The sequence below is a fragment of the Ochotona curzoniae genome, unplaced genomic scaffold (assembly GCF_017591425.1).
Source record: "Ochotona curzoniae isolate NIBS_2020 unplaced genomic scaffold, NIBS_Ocur_1.0 contig_517, whole genome shotgun sequence".
NCBI lineage: Eukaryota > Metazoa > Chordata > Mammalia > Lagomorpha > Ochotonidae > Ochotona > Ochotona curzoniae.
In genome coordinates this window covers 2,489,867-2,503,823 of record NW_024466454.1, presented here as the reverse complement: position 1 = coordinate 2,503,823, position 13,957 = coordinate 2,489,867, and the positions used below count along the sequence as shown (strand labels likewise).

Genomic DNA, 13,957 nt, shown 5'->3' with positions numbered 1-13,957 from the left:
CCAGATGGAAGATCTTCCTCTCTGTCTTTCCTCTTTGTATATATGACTTTCCAATAAAAATAAACAAATCTAAAAGACAACAAAATACTAAACAACCAGAAAAACAGAAAAACAAACAAGGAAGGAATGAGGAACAGTGTACACCAAAATATGACAAATACATTAAATCCCAAACTGGATACTGTAACAGAACAAGGACGTCCATTAGGTAGAAAACTGATGAAATTTAAAAAGTGTAGCACTGTCAAAAACACTACTTCATGCTAATGTCTTAATTTTTTTTTAATTTATATTTTGTTCATTTGACACAGAGAATAGGTGTTCCATCTACTGGTCTATTCTCTAAACAGTTACAATGGCTGTGCTGGGCAAGGCTAAATTCAGGAGTCAGGAGCTTAACAACTTGTATTCAGTCTGGGTGGCAGGGTTCCAAAAACTTGGGGCCATCCTCCTTTTGCTTCCCCAGGCCATTAGCAGAGAGCTGGATTGCAAGCGCAGGACATAGGACATGTACTGGTGTCTGTATAGGATGCTTGCATCAAAGTGGTGGTTTTACCCACCATGCCATAATACTGGTCCTAAGGAAGTGACCCTAAAATATAATTTTCATTCTTCAGAAATTAGAAATCTGTCACTCTGTCAGTTCTACTCACCATATATGAAAGCACTTCAAAAATTTCATGAAAATGGAATCAAAAGATATTTGTTTTGGTGCAAAAAAATTTTTATTTTGTAATTCATAAAGAGGGACACTCAAAAAGTTCATGGAAATGCATATTATAAAAAAAAAACTATGCATTAAAAAAACCTTTAAAAATGAGTGTGATGGCTCATCTGGCTAATCCTCCACATGATCCTATATAGGCACAGGTTTGTGTCCCAGATGCTCCACTTCCCTTCCAGCTCCCTGCTTGTACCTGGGAACGCAGCAGAGGATGGCCCAAGGCCTTGGCTGGGACTCTGCAGTCACGTGGGAAACCCAGAAGAAGCTCCTGACTCAGATTCAGATTGGCTCAGATCAGATTCAGATTTGGCTGTTTTGACTATTTGGGGAGTTAACCAGTGGATGGAAGACGTTCTTGCTTTTTCTCTTCTCTTTGTGAATCTGCCTTTACAATAAAAATAGTAAGTAAAAAAAAAAAAATCTTCAAACTATGCATGTTTTGTATAAGAAAATTATTTAAAAAAATTTTTTTTCTATGACCTTTCCTTTGTTGGTTTTTTTTTTTTTTTTGAAGCCGACAGAAACTTTCCATATGTCGGTTTATTCCCAACACCTGCAGCGGCCCCTGGCTAGTGTGAAGTCAGGAGACGGGAACTCAAATCAATGGATGGCAGTAACTCAATTATTGCTGAGTCTCAGAATGCATATTAGCAGAAAGATCAGACACAAGAGCAGAAGGGGCGCATGTCAGATACTCCTGGTACAGGATGTAGACATCTTAACCAGATCCCACGCCAAGGGTAAATACCCACTCCTCTGTGAACTTACTGAAATCTCCTTATATATTTGTGTGGAGCAGGAAAAAAGAAAGTTATCTACGTAAAGAAGCAAGTAATTTTATGAGATCGTTAATTATTCCTTTTATCTCATGTGAGAACAAGTGAACTGCAATGTCCTTAAACATGAATGACAAGACAGCATTGTCTATCATCTCATGTGGTCCCAACAGAAACAAGCAGTACCTTGATCGCAGTTGGAGCACTGGACAGAGTTACCAACGTTCCAGCAGCTTCATATTTTACAGCAGGGCTGGATGACTGCAATAGGTTATAGATGCAGCGAATGAAACGTGCTCTTTCTGATGGGTTTGCATGACAAACCTGGAAAGAAAATGTTTGTTTCAATTTCTGCTTTCAAAATATAACTGAGGAGTCGTGCTAAGGCAAAACAAGTCAAGCCATTGAACGCTGATTTCATTGAGTATCTCCACCAAATCTCTTGGGTGGATCATGCGTGTTTTCAAAGAAATCTTTTTTTTTTTTTCCTGAGCAGAAGTCCTGAATGACACTTGAAACAACTGTGCTGTCACTGAGGTTTTGTTGCTCCATTTATAGGGCACAGGTGGGTAGACAGCACAATTCTTAAAGGCTGCAGAGTTTTTGCAATTGTGAAGAATACTGTTTCAAGTCATTAACTGCACCATCTCCTAGCAAGAGTCAGCTTGTTCTTTCAAACTAGACATAGGCTTATCTTTAGCTACATATTAAATGTCCTAGCAATAAGGAAATGGAAGGACATATTCAATATCCTTCCAATGTAAGGCTGTTTCGTCTTCAATGAAAATTGGCTATTAATTTGCTTTAAGTTCTACCAGTATTTGCTGCTTCATCTTGCACTTTTATGCTAGCACTTTGACAGCTTTTCTGAGCTTCAAGAGCCAACCTTTTCTTCTGTGGCTTTTGCACCTCTCTAACAGCTTTCACAGAATAGCTGAGAATTATGGCCTTGTTCTGGATTCAACTTTGGCTTAGAGAAACATGGCTGATTTGATCTTATATGCAGAGTACTAAAATTTTCTCCCTTTCAGCAGCAAGGCTATTCTGCTTACTATTTGTATTCATCCAAGTAGCACTTCTAATTTTCTTCAAAAATTTTTTCTTATACCATTTAACCTTGTCTTAAACTGTTGCATTGATTTACACATCATACACTACCATTCTTACCTTATAAATCAGTTCAACAATAACCAACTGCAGAATGTCTCCAAATGTTTGAACCTGATCAATACAAGTACTTAGGTAATCCAATGCTCGATCCTAAAAAAAAAAATGATATTATCTCATATTCTACCTGATCTAACACAATCTTAACACAACTTAGTGTATGTAATACTTATTACAACTAAAAAAAATCCAGAAAATCAAGGCAAAGAGAAATTAATTGAAAAAGAAATGAGTACTTCAAAAGTGGACCATAAATCTGTGTTCTATAGTTTCTGGCAGTTAAACCAGAAGAAAAAAAGTATTTGTATTTCATGATTCAGGATATCTACATAATCAAGACAAAGTATTTTCTTCAATTTAGTCATCACCAATATCTAAAAGAAAACTTTCTTGTGGGTCCTCACATTTCAAAGATTCTAATACCTGAGGTTTTTCCAGTAAACATCAATGAATTTTCTTAAACTGCTTCCAATTGCAATCCTATTGTAGGTAAATGCATAGTATCAAAGCAGAGATCAGTAAAGCCAATTCTACAAGACGACAAAACATTGAGGCCAATATAAACAACTTTCTCACAATCTTGCTTAGGAAGATAAAATGATGGTATATAATATAACCTCATACTTACTAGGATGGCTAGTATTAAAACAACAAAATGGGGCTAGTGTTTGGCCTTGTGGTTAAGAACAAGACACTGGAATGCCTGAGTTCATTAACTCTGGTCCCTGACCCTGCATTTCTACTAGTACAGACCCATCGAGGCAGAGTGGATGGCTCAAGTGCATGGGTTCTCATTCTTCATGTAGGAGACCTGGGACTGAATGTCTTAACTGAATGTCTTAATTTCTGCTCATTCAGCTGTTGCAAATATTTGAGGATTAAATCAGTAGGTGGAAATTCTACCCCTTTGCCTCTCAAACAAATAAAAATAAAATAAAAGAACTAAAATAACAAATATTATGGTGAAAACCAGAACCCATATCCAAAGGAAATTAAAATGCTATAGCTGTTATGGGAAAAGTATAGTAGTTTCTGAAAAAAATTAAAAACAGAAGAACTCCCGTATGAACCAGCAATCCACTTCTGGGTACATATGCAGAGAACTGAGAAGCAAGGTCTCAAAAAGATATTCCGTACACTCATATTCATAGCATCATTATATACAGTAAATGACAGAAGCAATCTACTGATAAATGACATACTTAAAACAGAATTTAATTTAAAAAATTCTGATACATGCAAAAACAAGGGTGAACCTTGAAGACATTATTGTAAAGCTTATGTGAAGAATTATTGCCGGTGTAAAAGGACAAATATTTTATCATTCCACTTGCGTGAAGTACTTAGAGCAGTCAAAACCCTGGAGACAGAAACACAGAATGGTGGCTGTCAAGGGTTAGGGGAAGTGGAAATGGGAGTTATTACTGAATGGTATGGAGGATCAAGATGAAGAAAGTTTGGGAAATATGTGGTGATTGTTGTACATTATGAATATACTTAATACTACTAAACTATATACTTGAAAATGGTTAGATATTAAATCTCATGTACACTAAATAAAAAATTGGAAAAAATGATAGTATCCAGACATCAGAGGAATGAATAAATCCCCATTTTTTTCAGTCTGCACATTTCACACTTTTGATAACACACAGCAAACACGTCAACATCAAACGCCACCAAAGGTTACTTGGGGGCATTTAGTTACTGTTAATTAACATACAAGATTTAAAGAACCCAATAAAGATATACACATACACAAAGACGGCTATTTTATTTTTACAGACGTGTGGGGAACAGGCCTTGGTTTTTTCTATTACCCATGTTTAGAACTATACTGACATAAGAAAAAACTTGTCATTGCATCAAAGTAGAGTGCCACAGAGCAAGCTATTAGGAAAATCTTAAACTGACTGTTCTAAAAACACTTTCTTGATACTTATAAAGAAAAAAAAAAGAATATACGTGGTACGTGTTACTTTAGAGTTAACTAAAATGTTTATACTCACACAAATTACATCCAAAAAATCAAAATACTCAAATCACATGTACCATAAGTACAACTATTAACTAAAAACATAACCACGCCCATGTATTCATTCTAATTCTTACTTAAGAATACTTCACCTGATCTGCATGAATCAGCATCATAAATGCATTCCTTTTGCAACTTGCATCCTTCTCATTCACCAAAAAATCATGTATCAGTTCAGGAGCATCAGGTATAAGATGTTCAAAATTTCTTTAAATAGAAAAGGATACATTTTAATAAAAATCTACTTTGCTATTTAGCAACTATCTGGTGCTATCAAAATAAAAGTCAATCAAATTTTAAACACTGCTTAGCTTTTTGAAAGCCTAAATCAATCAAACGGGAGATGGCAAAATGTCAGCTACATCTTTTTCAACAAAATAATCAAACTATAACTTTAAAGCTCAACACAGAACTGTTTTATTCAACAGCCTATCTATTAATTTATCTCCAATAGTTTTTTCATATACTTTAGGTGTGTAATACAATGTTAATCTTACCTTAATTAAACATTATCAATGAAAAAGCATTATCAGAAAAAACATGGTAAAGAACCATACTTTTGTTACTTCTACATTATTCACATACTTACTAAGTACCTTGTCTCCTTGGAAATTTAAACATTTTTCTAATTATACAATAATAACTATCAGCTTAATAAAAAACATCTAACTTTGACCATTATTATTTCAAAGCCAGTTTTATTTCACATATACCCTTGTCCACCTGCTCTCCTTTTAAGAAGTTAAAATTGACAGCAAAGTTGCAATTCAAAACCAGACCCTCTAGGCTCAGTGTGGTGGTCTAGTGCCTAAAGTCCTTGCCTTCCCCATCCAGCTCCCTGCTTGTGGCCTGGGGAAGCAGTCGAGGACGGCCCAAAGCCTTGGGACCCTGTACCGGCATGGGAGACCCGGAAGAGGCTCCTGGCTCCTGGCTTCAGATTAGCTCAGCCCTGCCTGTCACGGCCAATTGGGGAGTGAATCAGCAAACAGAAGCCTTCCTCTCTGTCTCTCCTCCTCTCGGTATATCTGACTTTCCGACAAAAATAAATAAATCTTTAAAAACAAAAACAAAACCTGGTCCTCTGGTATGGCATGTAGGTCTCAGAAGCAACATACTCACTGCTGTGCTAAACTCTCATCCCAGTGAGTTGTCATTAACATCTAAAATCTTCAGCTTTCTAAAATGCAAAACAGATGTGAATTCCAGCTCCTCTCAATGAGGAACTTTTCAAAAATCCCAAAGAGTAAAAAGACAAGACTTCCCATAAAATTTTTTTAAAACTAGGTAACAAAATGTAAAGCTTATGGAAACTAACCCAACAAATACATTAGTGGACTGGAGTTACAGAAGTCAGAATTAGGGCACTGTTGTAAATGGGAAACATATAAACTACTTAAAGCTACTGTCAGGCAATTTTAGATTTCTCTCATGCAGAAACTAGTGTCTAGGGCTATCAGAATTGTTTTTTAAAGATTTATTTTATCTTTATTTGAAAAGCAGTTATAGACAGAAGGAGAGAGATTTTCCATTTGCTGGCTCAGTTCACCAAATGGCAGCAATGGCTACACAGGGGCCAATTCAAAGTCAGGAGCCAGGAGCTTCTTCCAGGTCTCCCACATGTGTACAATAGCCCAAGTACTTGGGCTATCCTCTGCTGCTTTCCCAGATCATAAGCGGGGAGTTGAAGGGGTCCAGTGCTGCAGCATAGTGGCTAAATCCTTGCCTTGCATCTGCAGGGATCCCATATGGGAGCCAGTTCGTACCCCAGCTGCTTAACTTCCTTCCAGCTCCCTGCTTATGGGCTGGGAAAGCAGCAGAGGACGGCCCTGGGACTGTGTAACCAATGTGGAAGTCTGGAAGAAACTCCAGGCTGCTGGCTTCAGCTCAGCTCAGCTTTAGCTGTTGCAGCTACTTGGGGAGTGAAACAGCAGATGGAAGATCTTTCTTCTATATTTCCTTCTCTCTGCATATCTGCCCTTCCAGTAAATAAATAGAACAAATCTTTAGGAAAAAAAAGAAAAAAACGCAGGGAGCTGAATTGGAAGTAACGCAGTTGTGACACGAAACAGCAGCTGTATGGGGCGCTGGTGCCGCAGGCAGAGGCTCCATCTACCACACCACGGTGCCGGCCCTACCAGAACTTCTTCTAAGGCTGACAAGTTAACGACAAGGAAAAATCAAAAATTTCTGTGCTAGCCAGCAAAGCGTATCTACAAGTTATATACAGTCTGCAAGCAACCACTTTTGGAATCTCTAGTCTAAAAGAGAAAATATTCTTCAAAGAACTAAGCTAAAGGGTTCTCTCTGTTTACCTGTAGATGGTATAGATGGCCAAAACAGCATTCCTTCTGACATAGCTGTGCCGATGCTCCAGACAAGCACGGATGGCTGGCATCAAAGGTTCCAGCAGCTCTGCTTCTTTCAATTTGCAGAGAAAACGAAGAGTAGATCCACGAATAAATTCATTAGGATGCTGAAGGTCCTGATGTAAGAATTTAAAGATGAGATATGCATGAATCAGAGTTTCATAAAAATTTTTATATAAAAGCTTCCTAATGGAAAAAAAAAACCAAAGGTAATTGGGGAAGACCTACATAATTAAACAGTTATCATCAAACCCTCTGACTAAAGCAGGTTTACATTTCTAATCAACGCATTTCTGTATACTATATATATCACTGTCTAGACTAATACATAAAATGCATAAAAATGTCTGCAAAAACAAAAAACTTTTATAGTAACTCTTTACAAACTCAATTCAAATATCTACAATTTACATCTCATCAAAGATTTAATTTTAGGGGGTGGCACTGTGGCATGCCAACAAAATCACTGCCTCTGACGCTGGCATCCTGCACAGGCACTGGTTCAAGACCCAGCTGCTCCAGTTCTAACCCAGCTCTCTTGATAATGTGCATGGCAAGGCTGTGGGGGAACACAGGCCTATGGGAGAACAGCAAGCAGCTCCTGGTCACTGGCTCTGGCCTGTCCAAACACTGTGACCATGTGGGTACTGAACCAGTGAAAGCAAGATGACTCCAGTTCTGTCTCGCCCTCTCTCTGCGTTAACTCTTTCAAATAAAAAAATTAAATTAAATTAAATTAAATTAATTAATTAAATTAATTAATAAATAAAATAAAATTAAATTAAATAAAAAAATATATAAAAAATTCAAATCAAAGCCCACTGTAGCAGTTTTATAATCAGCTAAAAGTCAAAGCAACATTTAGAAATACTCATGGATGGCTTACCTTTCTGTATGCATCACACACAAGAATCATTTCATGCAAAAGTCTTCCATCTGGAGTTGTTTTAGGAACAATTTCCCAAAACACCAGAAGTAATTTTTTGATGGTGTGATCTTGAAGAGGTAGCACAAAACGAATGATTGTCATCAGAAGTCCAGGAAGCTTTTCACCATTCAAAATCATAATGATGACTTTCTTCAAAGCTTCAGTCTTCGATTTCACATCTCCTTTTTCTGGTTGTATAATTAAAAAGAAAACATAAAACAATTAGTTCAAAAGTCATCAGATAATTTGAAAACAGTTAATAAAACAAGACATACTTGCTGTACTTCTAATTGGCAATGGTAATAAGGGCACAAACCCAAGTGGCAAGCATTCTCCACCAGGCTCCACAGTAAGCAAGTTGTGTGTCTCTGTGTAAGTCTTTGAATCTCAGATACTTTATACTTAACATGAAGGTAATGATTTAAACTTCTAGCTCCAAAAACTAATTAAGTTACTGAACCTACATGCATACCACATGGCCAACCACACATTTCAAACACATATGTAGATTTTTTTCAAAACGCAAATAGATACTGTTAACATAGTACTTCTGAATTCTGGGCCCGGCGCAGTGGTATAGCGGCTGAAGTCCTCGCCTTGAACGCGCTGGGATCCCATATGGGTGCCAGTTCTAATCACAGCAGCTCCACTTCCCATCCAGCTCCCTGCTTGTGGCCTGGGAAAGCAGTTGAGGACAGCCCAAAGCCTTGGGACTCTGCATCCCTGTGGGAGACCTGGCTTTGGATCGGCATAGCATCGGCCGCTGTGCTCACTTGGGGAGTGAATCATTGTACAGAAGATCTTTGTCTCTCCTACTCTCTGATTTTCCAATAAAAATAAATAAATTTTAAACAACAACAACAACAAAAACATAGTACTTCTGAATTCTTTCAGCTCCTCTGTATACATTTTCTCAAAGCTACAGCTACTATTGTGGAGGAGGACAGATATGCAATTTTTTTTCCCTAGTATTTGGAGGCGGTTCCTCTTACTTATTTATTTCTTTATCTAAGATTTATTTTTATTGGAAATTCAGATTTTACAGAGCAGAGAGACAGAAAGATCTTCCAACTGCTGGTTCATTTCCCAAGAGGCCGCAAGGCTAGAGCTGATCTGATCCAAAGACAGGAGCCAGGAGCTTCTGGGTCTCCCAAGAGGATGCAGGGTCCGAAGGCTCTGGGCCGTCTTCTACTGCCTTTGTAGGCCACAGGCAGAGAGCTGGATGGGAAGCCAGGATATGAACCAGAACCCATATGGGATCCTGGTGCATGTAAGGCGAGGACTTTAGCCACTAGACTACTGCACTAGGTCCAGGATGATAGCATTTAACATAAAATGAAAATTTACTTCTTGCTTTGTCTAAAGATTATGTACTACAAAGTATTTTATGCAAAACAATCTAATTTTACATAATCAATTTCAAGCTGAATTACTTATGATGCTGAAAAATTTTACAATCCAAAATTCAAAGGCAGAAATATGAGGCAGGTACACTGCTACCTCAATTGTTTAGATCATAAATGAGAACCCTGCTTATGGTCTGAGAGGCAGTGGAGGATGGTCCAAGTGCTTAAGCCCCTGCACCTGTGGGGCCTGAAACGCGCACCCTGCTCCTGGCTTTGGATCAACGCAACTCTGGCCATGGTGGACAACTGGGGAGTAAACCAGCAGACTGAAGCTTTCTCTCCTTCTCAGTAGCTCTGCTTTCAAAAAAATAAATCTTAAAAACAAAGTTACTTCTGGTCATTAAAGACTATATATATTATAACTAGTGTACAGCAGAACAGTCACCCTAAGGTATCTGAAATGCAAAAACAAAGTTACTGCCAAATTTATCCCTTGAAAGTAAATATTTTCATTATTTATAGTGTGGTAAAGAGACAGAGAGAAATTCTAATCAGCGGGTCACTCCTCAAATACCTGCAACAATGGAGGCTGGGCCAGGTTGGAACTGTGAGTCTAGAATCCAACCAGGGTCTCCCCTGTGGGCAGCAGGGTTCCAAGACCCCTTCTGCTGTGTAAGGTGCACGTCAGCAGGCAGATGGAACCGGAAGACAAGCCAGGACTCAAACCCTGGCAAGAGTGTGTGTGTGCTCCTATCTGCTGCCCCACCCCTCAGCCCAGTCCTTGGATGTGAGCGGTAGGGGCCCAGCTACTTGAGCCAGGTGGCTGCTGCCTCCCAGGACGCCCGTGAGCAGGTAGCTGGAGTGAAGAGCACATACACCCAGTCATTCTGACATGGCATACGAGCATTAACTGCCATACAAAAACCCACCTCAAGTTCTTTCCAAATCTGAAGAGTAATTTTCACTGTACATTCTCAGTTTAAGTTATATTTATGTTTAGATGCTCAATTAAACAAGAATCATTACTTAGAAAAAAATTTTTTTTTTATTTGAGAGATTTCCCATTCCTGGTTTCATCATGGGTACTCCAACGTAGGTTCCCACATTGGTGGCAAGGATCCAAGTTTTGGACCAACCCTGACAGCCCTCCAGGGTGTGCCTTAGCAGGAAGGTGGACTTGGAATCGAAAGCAGGGGTCAGACTCAGGCACTCTGATGAGGTACACAGACACCCCAACAGCATCTTAACCTCTGTACCCAAAACACCCACCCTTGGTTTCCATTTTAAAGATTTATTTTTATTGGAAAGTCAGATACACAGAAGGGAGAGACAGAGAGGAAGATCTTCCGTCCAACGATTCACTCCCCAAGCAGCCACAACGGCCGCAGATGCACTGATCTGAAGCCAGGAGCCTGGAGCCTAATCCAGGTCTCTCACCCAGTACAGGGTCCCAAGGCTTTGGGCCATCTTCAAGTGCTTTCCCAGGCCACAAGCAGGGAGCTGGATGGGAAGCAGGGCTATGGGATTTGAACCGGCACCCATACAGGATCCCGGGGCGAGCAAGATGAGGACTTTAGTGGCTAGGCTACTGTACTGGGCCCATGATCTTAACAGTAAAAGCGCATCCTGTATCTCTTTTTCATAATTTTGTCGAGAAAAAATTTATTTATTTTATAGGTGGTCATATGCTGCAGTGGTTGGGATGCTGCTTGTAACACCTCCGTCCTCTATCAGCGTGCCTGGCTTTAGTCCGTTCCTGCTTCCAGCTTCCTGTGAAGATGCGTTCTAGGAAGAGCGGATGATGGCTCCAGTACTTGGAGACCTGAGCATTACAGGTCCCTGGCCCAGCACTGACTGTTGAGGGCATTTGGCTGGAAACCACAGAAGGGAACATCCCTGTCTCCCTCTGCTTTTCAAATAAAATGAATTACAGGAAAAAAAAAAAAAAGACTGATTTAATTAATTTAAAACAAAACAGAGCACAGGGTTTGGCATTTGGGTTTTTTGGTTATGATGCCTCTTGGCATATCAGCCGCCAAACCCAGGGGGTTTAGACTGGAGCCTAAGCTCCCTTCTGAGTTCTAGCTTCCTGTTAAATTGGGACACTGGGAAACACAAGGGTAAAGCCCTGCCAGCATGTGAGACACAAGGAGTCCCAGGGTCCTGGCTTTGGGCCAGCTCCAGTCAGTATGAACATTCAAGGAGTGAACCAGAAGATGAGAAATCTAGCTGCCTTTCAAATAACTAGCTGGGGGAGGGGGGTGGGGGAGATTATTCTTGTTTTTTTCTTGGCCAAAAAAATGTTTTTAAAATGAAACAGTTAAACTTTTTAGGGAAAGGCATTCATTCTAGTGTGCAATTTTTTGGTTTTAGAAACAAAGTAATACAAAGTTAAGCTAAGCCAAAAAGGAATTAAGTCATTCGAATAAATACACTCAGCCAGTTACAAAGCATTATCAACTACATTTAAATATACTACACATCTTAAGTGTAACACACCCAAGTAAGTCTGAGAATTATCTAAGAACTCAAGGATACTATTTCTTTAGCAAGTTTAACTGAGATGTTGTCTTATTTCCAAAAAACAATACTGTCAGTCTAAAGGCAACTAGCCTTGATTTCGGAAAGATCTTAAAAATTCTAGGAAACAAACAAACAAGAAAACAGGTAAAACTGAAGGAAGCATATGCAAAGTAAAAGAGCTGTATTTTCATTTTTCTTTTCATCTCATCTCTAAAATAGTATACATTTACCCAGATCATTTTTTAGGCTGATTTCAGAGGGTGGTTCTGAATCCATGGGCACGTTAATCAACGTGTAGCACACGTTCTCTGCAGCAGTCATGGTTTCCAGTTAATAGGCAACCCCAGATGGAAATCGGGATGATCCGACACCAGAAAATCTAGAAAAACAAACACAGCACACTAGAAACTACATAAATAAAAATTTAAAACCCACAAGCCAATAAACTACAATGATCTTTATAGCTCAAGGTCAACAAGTTTTATGAGTTTTCAAGTATCAACTGTACTGTGTGCGCGTAGACTGCAACTACGAACAAGCAACTCGTCAGCCCGGGCCCGAGGTCTATTAGCTCTCATTCCCCCTACTCCTCCGCCAGTCCAGGGTTCGAGGACGGAGAACAGCAGAACCAAGGGCCGAAAACCAGAGACAGCCCTCCACCCCTCTCCGGAGCTCCAGAGCAGCAGCTGGCCGCCGCAGTTCACCGCGTCCCGGGCTCGGGCGCAGCTCGGCTCCGCACCCCGCCCGACCCGCCGGCTCCCCAGCGCCCCCTCCTCGGAGCGGGAGCCCCGAGTTCGGGCAGACACCAGCCCCTGACCAGGAAGGCGAGCGGGGACGGGGCGTCCGGCCCAGGGCTCCCCAGCCGCACCCCTCCCCGCTGCCCAGGGCCAGGCCCGAAGCGAGCGGCCTAGAGGCTCCACCTCGCATCTCCGTGCCAGATAGCGTGTTCCTCGACTCTGCCCGGCCCGCCGGGTCTCCGCGACCCAGGGGCTCGTGGTCCGCTACCTGGCTCCGAGGGGCAGCGGCTCAGGTCACCGCGGCACCGTCCACTCCGGCTCCGACCACCGCGGCGGCCGCTCCGAGTCCTCGGCTGACGTGGAGGGGGTGGGGCGAACAGCGACGCCGCAGCCACCTAGCACCTACGGCGAGCCAGACGGGACACTCCTTCTCCGTCCTGGAACTGCGCGCAGTGAGAGCGCCCTGTTCCGCTCCCGGCCTCCCTTTTCCGGCGTCGTTTAGGCGACTCAGCAGAGTAGGGGTAGGTTTTTATCACTGCAATTCCAGCGCCGCGTTGAGTGCGAAGGTCGTTTAAAGGCTTTTTGGAAATCGTTATTTCTTGTAGGAACTAATACAATGGAGGGACGCTCTCAGAGAGAACGGAAACGTGCTCCTATAGGTCTGTGTGGTCCGAGCTGGGAGTCCAATGGCTCACAGACAGACCGGTAGTAACTATTTACTGGGAAAGTGATTTTAGTTATAATAAGAGCCACTAGGTGACACCAAGATGCACGTGGATTCTGCCTCCAGTAGCTGAATCTGCCTCTTTGCAGTACATTCAGACACGTTAGTGCTATTTCTGCTACTTAGTAATGACCTCTTTGTGTAGATTAAAAAAAAAAAGACATTAAGAACAAAGGGAAACACGGCCATAAAGGATTTTACTTATCTGTAAATGCAGTCACAATCAGTACATAGTATCTTGTTTTGCTCATTTCAGGTTTCTTACCTCCCCCAACCCACCCCTTCCACTCTACCAAAGAAAGATGTTCATGTGACTTAATAACAAAACATTTGGAGGATTAAGCAAAATAGTGTGGATAAAAAGGGTCTTCCCAATCTGCTCTTATTAATATGTTCATCTTCATAGGGGCTGAACACAAATAGAACCACATATATCTCTACATCTATTGAGATATTCCTCCTTTTTTATAATCCTCAAGCAAAAGTAAATTCTGCAAACACCAAAACATATCAGAGGTCAGGCATTCACAAGTATTTTAAGAGATGTTTTCTGGGCCTGGCTCCATAGCCTAGGGGCTAAAGTCCTTGGTTTGCACGCTCCGGGATCCCATATGGGCGCCGGTACTAACCT

At 40.9% G+C, this 13,957-nt stretch overlaps 1 protein-coding gene across 1 annotated transcript in view; it reads right to left on the bottom strand.

Annotated features, from left to right (window-relative positions):
* COPB1 (COPI coat complex subunit beta 1) overlaps window positions 1–12,961 on the bottom strand; it is a 42,545-nt gene extending 29,584 nt beyond the window's left edge. Inside the window, exons 1-7 of the mRNA XM_040989070.1 lie at window positions 12,871–12,961; window positions 12,096–12,244; window positions 7,955–8,184; window positions 7,015–7,184; window positions 4,795–4,909; window positions 2,668–2,760; window positions 1,687–1,824 (exon numbers count right to left, since the gene is read on the bottom strand). Of these exons, the coding sequence (XP_040845004.1) occupies window positions 1,687–1,824; window positions 2,668–2,760; window positions 4,795–4,909; window positions 7,015–7,184; window positions 7,955–8,184; window positions 12,096–12,186 (837 nt within the window). The 5' untranslated portion in view covers window positions 12,187–12,244; window positions 12,871–12,961. The remainder of the gene's footprint in view (window positions 1–1,686; window positions 1,825–2,667; window positions 2,761–4,794; window positions 4,910–7,014; window positions 7,185–7,954; window positions 8,185–12,095; window positions 12,245–12,870) is intronic.
* Between the last annotated feature and the right edge of the window lie 996 nt (window positions 12,962–13,957).